Source organism: Phyllostomus discolor, chromosome 6 (genome assembly GCF_004126475.2).
Source record: "Phyllostomus discolor isolate MPI-MPIP mPhyDis1 chromosome 6, mPhyDis1.pri.v3, whole genome shotgun sequence".
NCBI classification, from domain to species: domain Eukaryota; kingdom Metazoa; phylum Chordata; class Mammalia; order Chiroptera; family Phyllostomidae; genus Phyllostomus; species Phyllostomus discolor.
Window position 1 is genome coordinate 30,483,386 of NC_040908.2, and position 20,314 is coordinate 30,503,699.

The window sequence follows — 20,314 nt, forward strand, 5'->3', positions numbered from 1 at the left end:
AAAATGTTGACTTTAATATATGGGTGTGTACTATATAATTCTTTCAACTTTTCTGTATGTTTGAAAATATTCACAATAAAATTTTGGGGGAAATTTAAGGAACTTTGAACCCATGAAACAAATGTTCAAAGGACTGTGATTTGCTGATAGGGAAGCTGGGGTTCTGAATCAGAACTTTGAGTTTGAATTTTATTAGTTGAATATTTTATTAGTTTTGAGAACTTGGGGAAATTGTCATTGGTTTTCTGTACTATAAAATGTGAATAATATCTGCATCATAGAGTTTTATGAAGATTAAATGAATTAACATATATAAAATACTTACTGTTTAGCATAGCATATAATAAACTTTCCATAAAGTTTATTTTTAAAAGTTGGAGGGACATACAAAAAATATTGCAGTTAAAAACATAATTTCTTTATCCTATATGAATTAATTCTGATAGATTAAAGTATTTTCTAGCAAATATTGGATATATAAGTATATTTCTTTGCCACCCTCCAAAGGACAGAAAGTGTGAAAATTAAATATTTTTAAATATTTAAGTATTTCCTTTTACTTAGGTAAATAAAAAGATGGGACCCTTGAAAGGGAAAAAAACCCATTTTTTTCCTTATAGATTTTGTAACTTCAGTGTGGCTCAGCACATTTATTGCGTACCAGTGCCAAGATCTTGAACTTTAAGAGACAGGAAAACAACAGTTGAGATCAGTTCCTACCCATAAGGAGACTCCATTTCATTGACTATTTTATTGGTCTTGAGAAGCTAAACACTGAATCAAGAAAATAGGCTGAAAAGTGCCTTTAGATGCTTAACTTACATTAAATGTTAAATAATAGAGCCTAGACAGGGGATGAATGAAAGTCTCTCTAACAGCACTATCCAAAAGAACTTTCTCTGATGCTGAAAATGTTCTGTATCTGTCTTGTCCAATACAGTAACCACTGGGCATGTGAAGCTACTGAGCATTTGAAATGAGGCTAGTGCAACTGAGGAACTACATTTATAATTTAATTTAATTTAAATTTAGCTACATGTGGCTAGTGGCTACCAGATGGAACAGTGCATCTCTAGAGTGTGTTTCTCAAACTGTCTGAAGAAAAGGACGAGTTATTTTAAATTTCAAATCTGTTACAGCTTAATATTTTTGTAAAATGCAATAAAAACTTGCTACAAAGATTTTGAAATGAGGAAAAAATCAAAGATATGTAAAATGTCACTTAATTTTTTTATACTAGAGTCAACAGACATAAAATTACTCTGTCAAAATTACTATAAAAGTTTCTAACACTCTCATCTTCTGTATCATGTATCATCATGTACCAATGACAAGTAGTTTTTGGACTGGTAATTGTCACAGACTATACTTTGAACGAGTTCTAGGCCTTTCTTTGCCTAACATGCCTAAGAATAAATAACTTCCTTAAAGCCACCTCTTTGTTAAAATTAGTGGTACAGATAATGTTTTACATATTTAGGTATAGTTCAATAATGTGGTTACTGATGGAAGAGTTAACACTCTTTACAACAAGTTTCATCAACTGTGTATTGACAGTGCAATGTCGTCAGCTTCAAGGTGGACTGGGAAGGCTTATTTGATTCAGTGAAGCCATTCTTGCAGTTGGAGGTATAAGCTAAAAAATCCTTTTTTCTATGAAGTTCAGCCCGATGTCTACAGCAGCCAAATTTGCTCAGCAACAGAAAGAAATCCCTCCGGAATGCCTTTGTGAAAATCGCGTACAGAAATGGGTTGGCACAAGAATTGACAGGATAAAAAAGAACCAGTAAAACTTTAGAGTTGGTTACTGTGATAAGGGGCACTTTGAAGGCAGCTGAGATGGCAAAAAAAGAGATAGGTGCCATGCAGGTGAAATCAGTGAAGACGAGAACTGCCATTTTCTTAGCAATCTTTGTATCTTTGTTGGCAGCCATCAGCTCTGGATTTTGAACTGCAAAATAAATTTTAATATAGCAAGCACAAATGATGATGAAGGCCACCACATTGAGTATCAGAATGGTTAATATGTAGACTTGTGAGAGAGTGGTTTCCACATCCATGGGGAGGCAAATGCTAACCTTCATGTAATTGCTCACACCCACAAGGGGCAACATGGCAATTAGAGTAGCAAAGAGCCATCCTCCAAGCATAATCAGAATGGCATGTCTTAACTGTAGCTTGTGGTCCAGCCGAACAGCATAGGTGATGGTGTGCCATCTTTCTAGTGTGATGACCGTGAGGGTGTAGACAGAAAGTTCACTTGAAAATACAGTGAAGAAGCCAGCCGCGCTGCACCCACTTCCTGTCTGCCAGTCTATGGCGTGGTTATAATACTGGCCTTTGGTTTGGAAATCAACAGAGGCAATGAGCAGCAGATAGATCCCCATGCAAAAGTCTGCAAAGGAGAGATTGCACATGAGAAAACGGGGCACTGTCAGTTTATAATGACTGGTCAGGAGAACAAAGAGGACAGTCATGTTTCCCATGATGGCTAGGACATTAATCAGCCAAATCAAGACCCTAAGGAAGTCATAGCCCATAATATCTTCACAGGGATTAAAAGCATCTGGTTCAGGAGTACATCGGACTGTCTTGGGTGAGCAGATATCATGGTCATAATCCCAGCCTCTCAGTTCACTCTCAGCAAAGATGGCAGAATAACTGTAAGAAGAATATTTAGGCTCAATGTAAACTTAAGGGATTTTCTATGATTCCGATTTTTAAAAAAGAATTTAACAGTCATCCTTAGTATTTTCTTGAAGCCTAAGAGACAAAAGGAAACAAAGCCACAATAGTCTCAGTCTTACATTTATTTGCTAAATTATCCGAGAACTCTGAATTGATGCAGGAGTTTAAGAAGGGAATAGAAAACCATTTAGACTTTTTTATATGTAGATTGTATACATTGATGCAAAGACTTAATGAATCTGCTTACAGAAACAGATTTTCTTTGGAAAACAAATTTATAGATGACAAAGTATACTTGCTAAATCAAAGAGAATCCTTTCTTGACATTTTCTTAGTTATTTATCCCATTCAGTTGCCACCCAAACTGCTGTGAAGCTGTTTGTGGTAGAACACAAATGGGATTGGAAGGCTCACACTTTTGAATGTATTCAGCTAGTGGTGCACTCGCTTGCACCTTAGTCCCTGCTAACTGAATAGCCCAGAGAGAAACAGAACCAAGGAATGGATTGCTAGAGCCCTAGAGGCAGAGGAAAAGTATGGTCATGGACAGTAGGAAGAAATTGTGAAAACAGATACTCCTTAGGGGGGTATAAAGGAGATTTAGAGAGTGGATTGAAGAGGGACTCTATCCTGAGTAATGAGACAGTCCCACCTCTGCCACTCCCTTCCTCCCAACCCCCTGCTACTGTTCGAGTTCAGGTTTTCATCTTTTAAGGGACAGCCACATCTGTTTTCTTCCTGGCATCTTTCCTCCAATTTGCCATCCCAGTCCATCTGTACATTCCTCCTGGAATGGCCTGTCTTAAGTACATCTCTGTGCCTCACATTCTTTGTTCGCCATGTGAGGATAATAATCATATCTTCCTTGCTAGGGTCATGCTAAGGATTAAATGCATTAACACATGTAGAATGTTTAGAATAAATCCTGACTTATTAAGTGCTCAGTGAACATTAGGGAGTCTTATAATTATCTTGTAAATACCCTGTGCCATTGTCCTTTTGGTCACATAAAGTAACTAGTGGCTCTCAGAGTTAAGTTCTACTGTTTCATCCTATGTGCTGTTTCTCCTTCCCTTCCTCTCATCTTTCTGAGGAATCCCTTGTCATCCTTAAAGAGAAGCTTCTGTTTCTTGATTTTACACCTTCGAGCAGTTTATTACCCCTTCTCTCTGCTATGGTTGTGCTTAGGTATCACTGTAATTGTTAAACCGCATTGTCATTATGTTGCATATGATGCGTATCTGTCTTCTTTAATATTTATTAGCTCCTTGAAGGCAGGGGACTAGATTTTATTTATTTCTGAAATCTCAGTGCCTCACACAATTTTGGCTCAGAATATCCATTCAATGAATGTTTGTGGAGTGAGTAAAGCAGAGTAACCCTGGCTCTGAGAGGAACGGAGAGGACACAAGGACACTCACTGCATACAGTATGATGCATGTAGGCTCAACACATTTTCTCTGTGCCCACAGTCTGCTACTATAATCTAGGGTGCTAGAGATTACTGAGCATATTTTTTTTGTCAGGACCATTACAATTATGTATTTCACCTGATGGTTCCTCCCACATTAAAAGAGTATTTTTCTCTCCTTTCAAAGCTTTAGCTTCTCATGTTCTGCATAAGGAAGTGTGTACCTAATTCAGTGAGTTAATGGAATGATGTATTTGAGCAGTACAGTTACTGAAGGGAAAGAATACCGATTAAAAAAAAAAGAAGAAAATAAATCCATGACCCAGGATTTAAAAAGGTGCTGGGAGTCGTAGAAGCCGATTTGGAACTGGGAGGGAAGCTGCTGTGCACAGAAGACTGCAGCGGAACCTCCCCTGTTTGATTGCCAAACTAAGTAGCATGTTTGTTTGTCCTCATTTCATGCACATCAATCTAATGAGCTATTTTTAATCTTTAAAGCAATAGAGTGGTTATAAACAATGAAAGAAAATAGGTTATTTCTTCACATTAGAAAGGTCTTGAAGAACATCTCATTGAATGCTTCATTTTATTGGTAAGGAAACCAAAATTAAAGCAGGCAAGTGGCTTGCCTGAGGTCCCTCAGGATTAGGCACTAGTGGCATTGGGAGGTCTTCATACCCACGGTCCAGGGGCCTTCCCTCTGTTCACCATCTCCTCGTCAGCGTTCACCAAAGCGTGGTCCTTGAACCACTTCCATCAGAATCACCAGGGGGTTTGTAAAATACAGATTCCTGGCTTTACTTCAAATCCTGAAACAAACTTTCTAGGGGTAGAGCCCAGGCATCTGCATTTTAAGCAAGCCTCCTAGATGATTACTACAAAATAAAGCCTTTATTAAATCAAGTGAAAACTTTCCAACTACTGCTGCCTTAATTTTCCTTAGTCCTTTCCCCTTTCCAAAACCACTTCAGCTTCTAGAAGCACTAATTCAAATTTCTAAAGCTTCTGCCAGGATTTCTGAATAAATTTAATATCAGTAAGAGGTCAGGCATATTTTCTCTCCCACTCCCCTGGTCCTTTGCCCTTTCTTTTTACTTTTCGTGTCATTGGGTATATATCTAACAATTTTCTCCTTGGTGATTCGTCTTCAGGCCAAATACCCATCTGCTGCTACTTAACGTTTGTGTCCTGGGATGGCTCCTGAGGGCAGCAGCATGCTTACTGACAAAACCCAGCCCGGAGCTGTGGTTAGTACTGAAGCCTTATGCAGGGAATGTGAATGGACTCACAGAGGCTTAACAGTATTGAGTCAAGGGAAGGAGAAGCAATAGCACCACTGCTCCAGTCACTATGAACAAAGAAAGGAGAAAAGACTAGACAGAATTTTAGGAAAACAATGGGGCCAGCCTTAGCAGTGAGAATACATGGTATCTTGGGGAGAGCAGGTAAGGCTTAGTGGCTGGCTCTAAATGTTTAAATTCTAGAGACTCAGGAAGAGCAATCTGGTGGGAAGGGGGTGGGAGGGGATTTATCATAAAAATGATTTTGCAGGAAGCACACTTTTTAAAGTTAAATGATATATTTCAGGTAGTTTTGGAGATGCTGGAGATTAGGGGATTTGTTTTAAAGCAGTGTTAGCAAACTTTAAGATTTTATGCTCATTTGGGAAGGCTTGTGGTGGGGGCTAATGAGGATTATTGAGAGGGAGCTGAAGTCTCCCCATTCCCCAAACCACCCCTTGGTGCTACCATTGAGTGTACCCAGAAGTGGCTTCCTGTTGAGATGAAAAGCCATACAGCTGCAAAAAGAGTAATGTGGAAGGAGACGGGTGGAAGGACTATTAGGGAAGAGTGGGAAGGGCGAGGAAAAGAAATACTGGAGGGGGGATGGGGACAGACCTAATTAAAAGAAAAAGAAAAGAAGGATACAGGATATAGTGTTTTTCTTTTTTTAGCAACAACTTTCATAGTTCTGAAAGCCATATAATATTTCTGCTGTCCCTTAGAGGTGAGGAAAAAAGGCTCAAAAAAGGTAATTCTTGTCCAGGAATTCCCAGCATTATAGGAACATTTCTGCCAAGGATTCACACCCAAGTCTAAGGAGGCTGGAAGCCCAGGGTCCTTCCATCATACTTCCCTGCTGCCTTTATGTGACTTGTGGATTGATAGGGGGGAAAAGAAGAAAAAAGATATACAAGAGGGAATGGAGATTGGGAGGATTTCTTAGGAGGGCATCTGGTTTTGTAGCCTGAAGGACACATGGGGGAAATGGTAAGATTTCTAAATTGCAGTAAGTGTGACATGGGGACACGGGGTTATTGTTCCAGGCACACTTTTTTTTTTTTTTTTTTTTTTAACGGAGGTATGTGAGATGCCGAGGCAGCCAGGAAAAATGTTAAAATATCAGTCAGTAGAATGGAAACATAGCTCCATTCTATGGAGCATATTAGTGATAGCATTAAGGTTGAGTAATTGTAAGCTCCAGAACAGAGTAGTCAAGGTGGCCTAAGTCTCTTTAAAGGAAGTGACTACTTCTAGAAGCTGTGTTGCCATCAGTTAATCTTCGTGGGATGTTGACCATATGACTAGTGAAAATTCCTACAAATGAAATTATCATTTAAAGAAGCCCTTAATGACATTAAAATACTTGTGAGTGTAACATGAATTTCTGAGGAGAATTCTGTATAATTGTAGAATGAACATGTAGGTACTTACTTAGAAAGGTTTTTTTCCTTCAACAAGCTGAATGAGATATCTGATCAACTGGATGCCACTTGCAAAGAAAAGTTCTGACTTTAAAGCTATTAAAAATGCTTTGCAAACACTCTCCCCCCAACCAAGACTTTTATCAAAAGAAAATTGTTGCCACTGATAATAATAAGAGGCACATAGAATGAGATGTGGCTTCCTGGGTTTCTTTGCATGCAAATACTTACAACGTTTTATTGTCTGGTTTCCGTGCTGTGCTTTCACATTGTTTGGGAAAGTTTTCAAAAATGGAAAATAAAAAATTCTGCCTGAAAGAGAAGAGGTGGGAAGAAAAAAAGCAGTTGAGCTTTTGGTCTTTAAACTAAATTTGATCATGTCTATTTATGCTTTGTTCATCCAAATTCTTTACCTATTACACCAACTTTGTGTTCTGTACCATTGTCCTAACTGAAATGCTTCCTGGGGAGAGAGTAAAGCTTCTGAATTGTCATTAGAGTGCTTCAAGCTTTGATAAAATGCTTCTGAATGTTAAGTGTTTTGTGCAGGCTCTAGCGAGGAAAAAACCCTTAAATTTGTCATATTGAATCACAGGTTTTTCAATGCTCATTAAAAGCCGTCTTTATGGTATATTAAGGTTTGCTCCTCACTACTCTCCTCACTCTCTTTGAATTGTAACTGGGAATCTCTTTTGTAGGGATTTGAAGATACTGGACCTGACATCATTATGTGAATTTTCTGTCTTTTTTTCAGTTATGTGCAGAAGTATATGTAGGTGCTCCCTTTTCCTTCATCTTTCCCTTTAAGCCTTTAGCCAATAGAAAGGGGGAACATGCCAAGGAATTAAAAGCAGGTCTATACTTGTATTCCTAAAATAAAACCAAGGGGAGGAACAAAGAAAAAGCTGATGAAAAAATAGAAGGGGGAGCAGGCTGTGAGAACCTCAACGTTGCCTAGGGAGGAGAGAAGAAATGAGGCAATCTGAACCAGACATTTCTATACCCTCTTCTTCCCCTGTATTAACAAGACAATTCCTTTTAGGAATGACTTTGTACAGAAGCAGGGAAGTGGAGAATATATCAGAACTATTCGACCTACTGGACTCACTTTAAAAAATTAATCAGCTTGTTATTTGGGGTGATGATTACACATCCTGAAATTTGGATCAAATTGTGTGTGAGAGAGAGAGAGAGGGAGAAAGCAAGAGAGATGCTGTCTCTAATCTGACACTGAGAGATTCTTTGTGAACCAATCTACAGTTAACATGAAATGTGGTTGTTTGTGTCCTTCAGATAATAGCACTGGGTTCCGTCTACTCTATCTTTTTTGAAATTTTAATCAGAGATTGCAAGGAGGTCTTCGGGGCCCTGTGCCCAGGCAGCTGTGAGCATTATCCAGACCTAGCAGCTGCAGGGCAGAGGGGTGATCAGGGATTGCACAAACATCCCACTGGCCCAGCTTCAGGCTCTGCATCCTCACTAGCATCCAAGGTCTCGAGCTTTAGGGGTATGGAAGGAATCAGTTAATCCCAATCGAGACAACCCCTGTGTGACATTCCCATTACACTTTGATTCTGGCCCACAATTGCATAATTTATTTTTTTTAATACTCAGAGACAGTCTCTCTCACCAGCTGGAATAAAAAGCCCCTGAAATACAGTTTTTGAAGGCCAATAATTTCAGAAGGGATGTGACCTCTTTGCTACAAAAATGGTGTCCAGAACCTGTGTCTGTATTGTTCTTCTGGTTGGTCGGTCTCTCACCAGCTTCGCTCACTTCCAACCCAACCTACATCCTGCTGCCAGAGTGATATTTTACAAAAGGAAATCTGAGTAATTTTGCTTTGAATTCTTCAGTGGTGGCCCATGCTCTGAACAACTGGCCTGGCACTCAGAGCTCATCATGGCCCACCTCTCCCTAATTTCCTCTCCTCATTCACCTTCTTCCCTGTACCCAGAAGTCTTCTGGCTCCAGTTTTTCTGGATCATTTTCATCGCACTGTCTCTTGCCTTTGTGCCTTCACAGGAACTATTTTGCCTTTTTTGCATGCTTTTCCCCCACACCTGTCTAGCCCACCTGTTCTTCAAGGCTCAGCAGAAGTCACTTTCTTAGGAAGCCTTGCATAAGCCCTGCTGCCATTTAGAAACTCTTCCTCTGTGCTCCCAGAGCACTCCCAAACAACCAACCAACCAACCGTGAAATGAAACAGACTAAAATAGACAAGATAATATCAGAACATATTACACGTAAAAAGTTAAGTATTGCTTTGTTGTATGTCAGTTACATATGTGATGTGAACTGGGTTGTAGTGTAAAAAAGGTATTTTTTACTATGCATCTCAGGAAAAAAAGTATAAAAAATAATGCTTGAAGGAAAGAAAGAAACGCTATATACACTGCCATTCCATTATGGAATGAAATGAATCTGTCGAATCAGTAAGATGCCCCTCACTGGACACAAACCAGCCAGGAGCTTGTGCCCTTTTTGTTTCCTAAGCCGAGCCTCAGGGAGCTAGGATTTTGTCTGAAACAGAAGATGGTCTGCTGCTGCAAGAGAAATAGCTTAAACAAAGAAAAAAAAATCCTTCTGTAGGTTTTTTTGGTCTATTCTTAATTAAAGGTTTAGACATTAGGTAAAATTTGCCCTCTTGAGGCCACTTTCCCACCTCTTTAGAAATTATGCTGTCTGATACGGATTTAGAGCTAATTGATCTTTGAGATGCCAGTTTTGTATTCATTCATAGCCTAATAATTTGAGGCTATAATTCAATTAGCTCAAGATAGGGTGCAAAGGTCTTCTAGCTGCAGGGTAAGTTGACTATTTGAGATAATTTTCAGGAGGAACCAGGATGGTTCATTTGCTTCCTGTCTATCTGAAAAGGGTCTAGAAGGCAGAGAGTGGAAAGGCGGGGAGCTGTCGGCCAGTTGACTGTTTTGATGTCTGAATTTCTGGCACAGCTCGGCAGGCTTTACCATTTGTTTTTTACTTACTCTTTTGCTGGCAAGTTTCTAAAAGCACAGCAGTGGCTGGGGTAAGTCAATATGGCATCCTGGAGGTTGGTGAATTTTTCTCTTGGTGGCAATTTTTTTAGATAATAGGATGATGTGGCAATTAGCTTCTGAATGGACTCCAGCCCATAGCTAGGTAGGGTCTGCAGTTTGGTGGAAGAAATATCTCTGAAAAATAAAAGGGAGAAAGGCTTTTTATTTATTTATTTCATACATTTGTTTGATTCATAGAATGAAACCTCCTCTGAACAATAGCACCATTCTAGGTTCTGAGGAATCTTTTCCCAATCTTCTTTCCCCTAATTTTGCATTTTAGTTACTACTCTCATTAAGATTTAAATTCAAAAGAGCTAGTCTGTGTTTTTTTCTTATATGCATCCCACTATTCTTTTCAAGGTTGAGTATAATTCCTTGTACCTGCCATATACTCATTAGCATTTCTCTCTCCTCTCCTGGTTCCTTTCTCCCTCTCCCTCTCCCTTTCCCTCTCTCCACTTAGCAGGAGTAAAATAACTACCTGCTTTATGAGACAGCAGGTGCATGCAGTGACATCAGCTTTTGTGCTCTACCCCAGGGGGAATACTCAGGGCTTCAGATGCCTTGTCTTGGGTTGATCAAGCCCTGCAGGGTAGGCTTCCATGAAGCACAGGCTGGTTATGTTATTAAGAGCTGCTGTGCAATGTTAGTCATCATCTGCCTGGGAAGCAGAATGCACGTTCTGCAAAGGCAAACTGGATTCAGCAATCCAAAGCGAGCGAACTCGGACATGCAGGCAGACCTGTGTGGAAAGCTCAGGTTTCGTAAACAAAGTCCTGAACGCCTTGGTTTTTCTAGACTTGAGGCCATGTCCAAGAAAACTCCAAACAAGTTAATTGTGTGGGGGAAGAGCCATCAGTGGAAATTTAAAGCCTGCCCATCTTCTAAGTGGCTGCTGCTGCTGCCCCATGAAGCTCTCCCAAGCAGTGCGGCCGCCTCCTCTACACATGAGGCGGCCCTCCGCAGTTAGTGTTACAGGTTGAATCGGGTCTCCCCAGATCCATATGTTGAAGTCCCAACTCCCAGGACCTCAGAATGTGACATTATTTGGAAATAGGATCTTTACAGAGGTAATCAAGTTAGAATGAGCTCATCAGGATGGGCCCTAATCCAGTATGACCGGTATCCTTATTAAAAAGAGGGAAAATCGGAGACACATGCGCATACACACACAGAGTGCTGTGTAGAGATTGGAATTATTCTGCCACAACCAGAAGGAACTACCAGCAGTAAGAAGAGAGCCCAGGGACAGACACTTCCCTCATGGCCCTCAGAAGGAACCAACCCTGCTGACACCTTGATTTCAGACTTCCAGCCTCCAGAACTGAGAGACAATTCATTTTCGTTGTTTAAGACACCCAGTGTGTGGTACTTGGTTACAGCAGCCCTAGAGGCTGATGCCCCACAACACAGGCTGGGGGCGATGTGGCTGGACACCCCTAAGCAGGCCTGTTGGGGTGCACTGGGCAGTGTGCCCTGTGCGGGGAGAGGAGGCAGCACTACTGTACTCACAAGATGGCAGGCCCCGTGGCCCCCTGGAAGGCTCCATTGTGTATCTTCTTCAGGCGGGCATTTCCCTTGAGGTCCCTGTGGGGAAGGACAGTGTCCTTAGTAGAGTTTGCACCTCCTGTGTAACCAGTCATAGCTGTGTGCACTCAGGTTCGGACCAGCCTGTGCGTGGTGCTCGGGCTGAGAGGGCACGAGGTGGGACTGTAGGTAAAGTGGAAAAAGACATGCTAGTGTTTGGCGAAATTGTGAAATGGTGAGTGTGTGTTTGGCCCCACATTTCCTCTGTGACACCCCCTACTCGACAGAACCTTTGGTCCTACAACTAAAAGTACTCACCCCCTGTCCTGGAGTTATGGATGATTACTATCAGGCAGCTGGGTGATGATGAAAATGCTGCTCCAGTGTTCAAGGCTGAAGGGTAGATGTGCAGCCTGCCCTGTATCAAGGCTCTCAGCTGTCCTGACCTTGGAGGTCTCAGAATTTACTAGTGATATACTGAGGTTTGCAAATACTGTACTTAAGAAAGTAGGGTTCATTCAAAGTTACTCCTTTCGTCATGCTAATTGCACTCTTTTTTTTTTTTTTTTCCAAATATGCGTTTCTACGTGGGTGAGAAAGGGAAGTACAGGCTGTACAGAAAATTGTCCCATAACCTGAGTGCCCTGCTCTTCTGGGCTGTGTGTGTGATGATCACCAGGTGTGCATGTTATGGAAACAAAAGGGTTTAGGGCCATGGCCATTAAGCCGGTGGCAGGAGCCCAAAGCTGCTAAGGCAGTGGCCACCTGGGGGCTTCTGTTCCCTTTGACTCAAAGCAGCTCAGGGTGAACTGCTCAGGAACAGCTCAGGCTGGCCCTGCAGAATTGCCTCCTGCCTGGGCCCGGATGCTGGCATCTCCAAACACAGGTTCTTCTCTGGGTGGACAAGGGAGCCCGGAGAGGAGTCCCTGGGTGCAGTCTTGCCAGTCTTCTTTTCAGCACTTTCTTTTTACAAGAGAAGGGTGGTGACTCAGAGATCATTCTACAAACTCTGGACACTGGGCACAGTACACATCCATTGTTGGTATGATTTTGCACATGGCAACATGATTCTTCTGCATCATGTTACAACATTACATGGCAAACCGATGCACCGAGACCCAGGCCCCCTCCCCTGCAGGGTGCCTAGGTAATTACTGGGCTCACCTAGTGGCATTACATCTTCTCCAGCATCTTTCTGCACGTCTCCATAGCACACCTGCCATTTAAAAACTGCAGAAGCCCCTGCATCTCCCTCTCTGAGTAACTTTTCCACATGCTTCTACTAAGCGTTCTCCTTGGAATCCCTCAGCCCTTTAATCAAAATGCACCTGTCAGTCTCACATTGTCTCATGCTCTGGGTGTATTTCCATTTTCAAAAGGATGAGGCTGTCAGAGACAATTGCTGTTTACAATCTAAATCAAAAGAATTTTTTCTTCCTGAGCTTCCATGGCTCTTCTTCCTGATTTGGTTTGTTTTAATTATGTTCAGTTATGGTCACAAATCTTTGAAACTGGGCTCTGTGAACAGATAATCCTCATGTCAGCCAGGTCAAATTAATTTTTCAAATTTCATGACAGTATTTTGCATGTTATATTAAAACCTGGATCTTTCGGTATACTGATGACTCTGCATTGTGCAACTTGGTCAAAAATAAATCAAATTTGTCTGCCACATTTTTTGGGAGTGTCATTTTTGGGAACTTTCCCAGGTGACATGATCCTCTGGGGGTAAGAAGCACAGGCAGGATGACCTTTTGAAGCACCATGGGAGAACCACCAAATGCCACCCAAAGCTTTCCAACTGGGGTGCTCTGAGAACGATGGGAATTGACTCTCAGACCCCTGGAGGTGTCTGAGGACAACTTCCAGTGCTGCTCCTCGCCACCCTGTCCTGCCTTAGTAAGTAGTGTGTTTGAGAACTTGGCTGAGCTTTGGTGCCATTGTTCTGAACAACTTTGGACAGGCTTATTTATGAGGAAGGTGTCAGGTGCTGGGCTGAATGTAGATTTTGAAAATTTTGCTTGACAATCTTGAAAACTCCTCCTCCTTCTGTGCTTACATCCTTCCATGGGTCTTCTTGTTCTTAGAAGACAACTTGGACTCCTTTCCATGGCCTCTCTGTTCTGCATGATGTGCTCCTGCTCCATCCCCAGGTCTGTCTCACACCAGTCTTCCCCTTGCTGATGGCCCTCCAGCGCACTGGCCTCCTCATAATTCCTGGAGCTTATAAACTTCTTCCTCCAACCCCAACTCAGGACCTTTGCCCGCACTGTTGCTTCTTTCTGAAACACACTTCTCTTCGTTATTGCCATGGTGGACTCCTTGTCATCTTTTAGGCTCAGCCTAAATGTCATATTCTTGTTGGGGCTATGACCTGTCCTACAGTCAGTTGTCCCTCTGTATTCTCACAGGTCTCAGTGATAAGTTTTCTTCATAGTATACAGGGTCTGGCTGAAGTAACGCCATTGAGTGTGGTTGGTGGGGTACATGAAGGTACTGTATGAGATGGACAGCAATTTGAACATGTCACCTAAAATGCCATGTGGTGTGCCTGAGTGTGGAATTGTTATGTTACAGAATGACATGCTTATGATTTTGTGATAAAAGATTTGGTATAGATTACCAGCTCATAAAAAGGGGTGTTATTTGTGCTGGACCCCATATATCACTACCTGCAAGAATTTACTTTTTGTCTGTCTTTTATGCTAGAACAGAAACTTCATGAGGGCAAGGACTGTTTGTATTCTACCATTGCGACCCAGCACTTAATATAGTGCCTAATCAATTGGTGATGCTTAATATAATATGTACTGACTGAGTAAATGAGTAAAATTGGTTTGTGTTCTTGGTTTCCACTTTCTCCCAACAAAGGGTGGAGGACACAGAATCTTGACTAATTGTACTTTTTGAAGCCCACACACATTTTGGTTTCTCTGAAGCAGCTGAGACACTGCTGGCCCAGGCCCTTCCTCCTGCAGTCCTGTCTTCCTGACCTCCCAGAGGATGTCCTCCGCTGCTTTTCCTTCCACCTGTTTGCTTTTGCTTGGCTTCTCTTCCCCGTGTCTTGTTTTCCCTCAATTTTATATTCAGTCCTCTTATTTTTCCCCCTTGTCCAGGTGACCTCAGTCACAGAGGACTTCAGCTGCCCCTCTATTCAGATAATCCTGATGTCTGTGTCTCTAGCTCTGAATGTCCCTTTCTGACCCTCTGTCCTTCCTGCTGAAAGACGACTCTTTTCTAAGCACCTCTCTCACACTACCCTTCCCAGAACTTCTCATTTTCTACAGAAGAGAGTCCTAATTCTTTATTCTGACACCTAAGACACTTCTTGCTTTGTCCCTATCCTGTAACTAGAACTTCCTAGAAGGTACTATTTGCTGGTCTATGAATGTATCTCATGCTTCCTCCCTGGGCCATTCTTTCTGTTGTCTTCTGCCTGGAGTGCATTTTCCTTGTTTTTGCATGGCTAAGTCAGGCCCAGCTCAAGGCCTGCCTCTATCACAAGGCTTTCTCCAATTTTCTTCTTCCTGTCTTCTGTTTTGGTTACTCCTTGGTGTACAGTTTACATACCATTTGGAGATGGTTCTTCCTAGGCTGTCAGCTCTTGTGGGCCAAACACCAGGGCTTATTCATGTTCATTTTCTCTCAAAATACAGCATGGTCCCTTAAACACAGCTGTTGCTTGGCAGACACTTGTTGAGTGAATAATGGAATGAGGCATCTGAGAGGACTGTGCCAGGAGAGGATATGCCTCTGATTTAAATTTGTCAAAAACAGATTCAGTTGGCTAGAGCGAACCCTTCATTAAATTCAAGTCAACAAGAAAATGACAGAAAATTTACTCCACAATAGGAAGGACAACTTTTAAAAAGCTACTGTTTCTAGAGTGCTTAGAATGTGCCAGACCTATACTAAAAGCATAAAAATATAATATTATTATATTATTATTTATTCATTCATAGTTAATTAATTATGTAATGTACTAAATAATAAATGAGCACCTACTCTGTGCCAGGCACTGTATTAAGTATAGAGGATGCAAAAATAGACCTTTTCATTTTTGGGGGGTATCCTCAAAACAAGCCTATTAGTGGCTCTATTTTATGAATGAGAACACTGTGGCTTAGATAGGTTATGTAGCTTCTCCAAGATAGCTGATAAATAGTGAGATTAGAGATCTGTTCTCTTAGCTACCAAACTATATAGCATGGTATCAATATAATAGGGTCTTTGGTTGATATCTATAGTTAAAATAAGTATATAGTATGAGAATATTAGATAGACTTATGCTCTTCAACTTCAGACTGGCAACATCAGCATCTCCTGGGAGCTTGTTAAAATCTCTATCTTTGGCCCATTGAATCAAAGTCTCTGAGGGCAGGGCTGAGGAATCTGTGTTTTAGGAATTCACGTTATCCTTATGTGTGTTAAAGTTTGAGATACACTGGTGTAGACCATAGTTTGTATGATCTATTTATCATAAAAGCCTTTTTACTTATTTTCCTTAATTTTGACTTTAGTTGAGGTTTTCATGTGCTCTTAGTTTTTATGATAGAAAGTGGTAGTGTGATCATCACTTCACCTTGTACCTGTTAGGGTTCAAACAGTCCTCACCCTGCATGCCTTGTGAACGAACCACTCTTGTACAAAAGGAGCCATACAAATAGAGAGGTTGAGAGTAATGAAGGAATCAGTTGGTTGGGATGCTCCTCTTGATTTAAAAGCTGTTAACACTGGGGACTCGAGTAGGATGTGGTGAAAATTGAAGGTTCCTTTACCCCGTGGAAAATAAGCAACCTATTTCCTGCTCCTTCTGTCCACACTCCCCCCCCCCCCCCCACGCCCCCACCACTCAGGCAGCAGGGAGATGGAACTCTGAGTTGGTCTGTTGTGGCCGAGTAGCTGCTAAATGGTGTTACCCAATTTCTCTGCAGTGGGGCCAATGGGAAGACTTCCTTTGCTAAAATCATGCTGCCTCTAATGCACCCTCCACCTGTGCAAGGAGCCTAGAGAGGGAGACTGTGAGATGGCGGAGCCTAAAGTAAGGTGTCAAATATTTCAGTGAACTGTCAACTTCAGTGTGTGCAGGCTGCATCTATCTTTGAAATCTGGGTGCTCTGGTATCTCCAGCCGGCCAGTTGCCTAGTAACATGCATGAAACATGGAGGACTAGCCACTTGAAAGTGTATTTTTGTCCTGAGTTAGTTGCTGAAAATTGAATGTAATCTGGTAGCCAGAGCATTATTTCATTTGTATTCATGAGCTCGGAAATAAGCATACTTACAGGGCAATCAGCGTTGTCCCGTTGAATGCATGACTTTGTATTTCTTCAAATCCGTTTTCATATAGTTTGCTGAAGAGGGAAGAGAGAGGGTTTAGGATAGAAAGAAACAGTTTGGAATTACACATTCTTCCTCATGTGACATTTATTACTAAGATAATTGCTGGTATTCATAATGTCTATCTTTGTTTCGCTAACATTTAGATTCTAAATGTTAGAATCTGGTAAAATAAAGCTATTCTTTTTGCTCCAGTTTTCCTCCACCTCCACCATTATTACCTCCAACCACCATCAATTTTAAGTGTTTGTTAAGTATCAGATAGTTAACCAGCCATTCTACATATATTTTATGATTTAATCTTCATCATCACTTCCTTATTATCCTGATAAGTAACCCAAGCCTCACTGTTCTTGTGTAGCTTGCTTAAGGTCAAAGAAAGCAGGGGCAGAACTGGGATTTGAAGACAGAGCTAACCAACAAGTCTCGTCTCTGGTTGTGCAGGACTGTGGGCATTTGGGCAGTGCTCTAGGATGCTGAAAGCTGAGGGCAGAGGAAGGAAGGCTCCCGTGCGGAGTTACCTATCCTTTTTCTTGAATGAGTGTGTGGCTTTGGTGATGTCATATCTGGCTTCACAACCAAGAAGATTTCAATATCTGCAAACAGTTCTTTAAGACCCATTAGTGGATAATGAAATCAATTTAGTTGGGTGCAGTCAGCATTTAAAAAAACAAAATAGAAGTGATTAGAACAGAATGGAAAATATTAGCATATTTGCATGTAATTAGGACACTACTGTTTATGAATTTTTCCATAATTTTGCATGTTATATACACATAAGTATATATACATATGTACATATATACACATATACATATGCATACATGTCTACCCAGAATAAGACATCAGAGGCTTCTTAGAACACAGATGCTGAAATGCTGGAACCAGAAAGGACTTTGGAGAGAATCAAGCAGCACCCCTTCATTTTGCAAAGAAGGAAATAGGATCAGAGAGTAAAGTGACTTGTCTAAAGCCAACAGGTGGCAAAAATGGGACCAGAACACACTTTGTCTGTAGCTACTTCTTGTTCATCAGTTTTGCTGGTGGTTTTTACTTTTCTTCCCTGAGATGACTCCCTCTCCTTCTTCCTGCAGGGCTGTGTTTGATTCACAGCGTAACCTTTCTTGGCTGCTCTGTTTAAACTACCAGCCTCCTGTCCCCCAGCATCTCAGCATTCCCTATCCCCCTTCTCTGATTTTTCCTTCTGTTGCTTTAGCATCATTTGGCCCATGATTATATTATACTTGTTCATTGTCTACCTCTTCCAGTAGAACGTAAACTGTTCTGTTTGTTGCAGAATCCTCTGCATCTGGAACAGTGACTGGCATCTGAGATGATGACCGTCAGTATATGTTAAATGAATTGGATGAATAAGCGGGTCTATGGAAGGTGAATTTCTTACTATAAATTATAGTCAAATGCATTTGAGAGCCAGTCTTACATAGAAATATTTGTATAAGTTCTTCATGAACAAGGATGTAAGACTCAAGTGAGAAAGAGCTGTGGTAAAATAATTTAATTCCTGTGTCTGGCAGGACCCTAGCTTCCCTTCCTGAGGTTGCTGGCAGCTGCATGGCCATGTCAGGAATGGTTTGGGCAACATGACTTGTGAAACAGTTTAGGCACATTCTCCACCTGCTCTCACTCCATATGGCTGTTAGCTGACTGGTTTTCCTAATCTTTGTTTAATAAAACAACTGTGGAATTTTATCTCAGAATTTGTGTATGTGTGTAGTGTACATGTGTGCAATACATATGTACTTTTTTGTGTGTGTGGCTTCTTTCCATCAACCCACAGCACACCTGAGACAAACCAGCATGTAAATAAATAGAAGTGGGGCTCATGTTGAAGCATGGTATTTGAACACTGAAACTCAGAAAGCACAGAGGTAATGAAATACTTTGTAAAATCTCCTTATTAGATTGAGTTCAAAGAAGGCAGGGGAACATATTTAACTCATTCCATGAAACCCTCAGGCCTCTCATAATGCCTGCTGCCTCGCAGGAGCTCCATCGTCAGGCCGGGTAGAGCAGGAGCCGAGTCCGGCCATGGGAGGAAGAGCCTTCCCCGGCTCCCCCCATTCCCGTGTGCTTTGTTCCGGGAGTCTTCTGAATTTGAGCTTCACTTGCCAGCTGTTAACTATATTCTGTAGTTGATTATTGTATGCCATTTTTTTCAATAGTTTTCCTTCTCCATTTGTATTGTACCATCTGAGGGGATACATAATTGGTTTATACTTGTTGTCTTATATAATTATAAACAACCTTCTGGCCTCCTTAGCACTGAGTTGCATGGGAATTGTATTTTTCATTTTATACTTAGAATATTATTCTTTGTCAGTATCTTGTCATTTAGAGCAATCTCTATTCGATAACAGAATCATACCTGTCTTTTCTCTGAACCTCTTTGAGATTGGATTTCTTAGAGTCTAGGCTAGGCTTCATCAAAGCATTCTCCTCTGTCTACTGAATCAGAGTCACCTGGATGCTTGCCAAAAATGCAGACTCAGACCTACTGGCCAGGGGCCCTACAGACCTACAGAATCACACTCTGGTAGTGGCATCCAGGAACATGTGCTTTTTAGCAAGCTTTCCCAGTGAGCCTTGGGTGTGCCACTTTGGGACCCCTTGCCCTAGGGTATGTCATAGGCTGATGCAGTTCTCATCATTTCCACAGTGCGCACCGGGTAATCTGTTGGCCAGAACTGAGTTGAGTCTAGTCTTCTTATTGCTTTCTCTGCCTTGCAAGTGAGAAAGCTGCATGTGTAGTGGATCAAGGAAAAGTAGCCCCTACTTTGATTCTGGCACAGCAGTTGTCTGGACACCATTTCCCAGCACTGCTAGGTGCTGCCCTGATGATCCTAGTTTTGATACATATTAGGACTTTGTACTTTTTTTGTACAATGTTCTTAATACCACCTCAAAGTTAGGTCTGCAAGATTATGAGCTGAATTTACTTTGGAGAAGCTACTTAACCACTCTGCGTCTCAATTTCCTAATCTGAAAATAGGGGTGATAATAATAGTATTGACCGCAAGGCTATTGTGAGGATTAAACAGTAAACATGTTGAAGACTTAGAAACAGGTTCTGGAACACAGTAAATATGTAATGTGTTGCTCCTATTACTCTTATATTTGACAGTGGCCTCCAGCTTCCTGACCAGAATGGGGTAAATGGTCTCCCTTTCTATGCTCTGGACAGAATTTTCATGAAATGCAGCCACCTGTTTAAACAAACTCCACAGGGGTAGGGTTGTTCTGTTCCCAGGTGGAGCAGGTCAGTTCAGTGGCCAGGGCTGCCCCAAATGTACTCACTCTCTGAAAGCCCTCAGCCACCTTCAGTCTGGGTTGGCATCATTGACATTTGTGCATTTGGACATTGTTCATGTCTTTTTTTTTTAATAGCTTGAGTCCTGCGTGTGCCAGTTTTCCAAAGAATATGGCTCATTGTTTCCTTTTCAGCAGCTGCTCTGCATCTCTGTTCTTACCAGACTCACAATAGAATGCACTGCATTGTTTTGATTAAAAGACTGGCTTCCTTAGTCCAGAGAAATTACAAATGCAAATGGGAGACCTCATGTTGTCAGGCCCGCACAATGCT

General features: G+C 41.5%; 1 protein-coding gene across 1 annotated transcript in view; it reads right to left on the reverse strand.

The window, feature by feature from the left end:
- Window positions 1–399: 399 nt before the first annotated feature.
- Window positions 400–20,314, reverse strand: part of LHCGR (luteinizing hormone/choriogonadotropin receptor) — a 54,841-nt gene continuing 34,926 nt past the window's right edge. The window contains exons 7-11 of the mRNA XM_028517495.2: window positions 16,659–16,727; window positions 11,360–11,434; window positions 9,794–9,979; window positions 7,035–7,115; window positions 400–2,661 (exon numbers count right to left, since the gene is read on the reverse strand). Coding sequence (XP_028373296.1) covers window positions 1,515–2,661; window positions 7,035–7,115; window positions 9,794–9,979; window positions 11,360–11,434; window positions 16,659–16,727 — 1,558 coding nt within the window. The 3' untranslated portion in view covers window positions 400–1,514. The remainder of the gene's footprint in view (window positions 2,662–7,034; window positions 7,116–9,793; window positions 9,980–11,359; window positions 11,435–16,658; window positions 16,728–20,314) is intronic.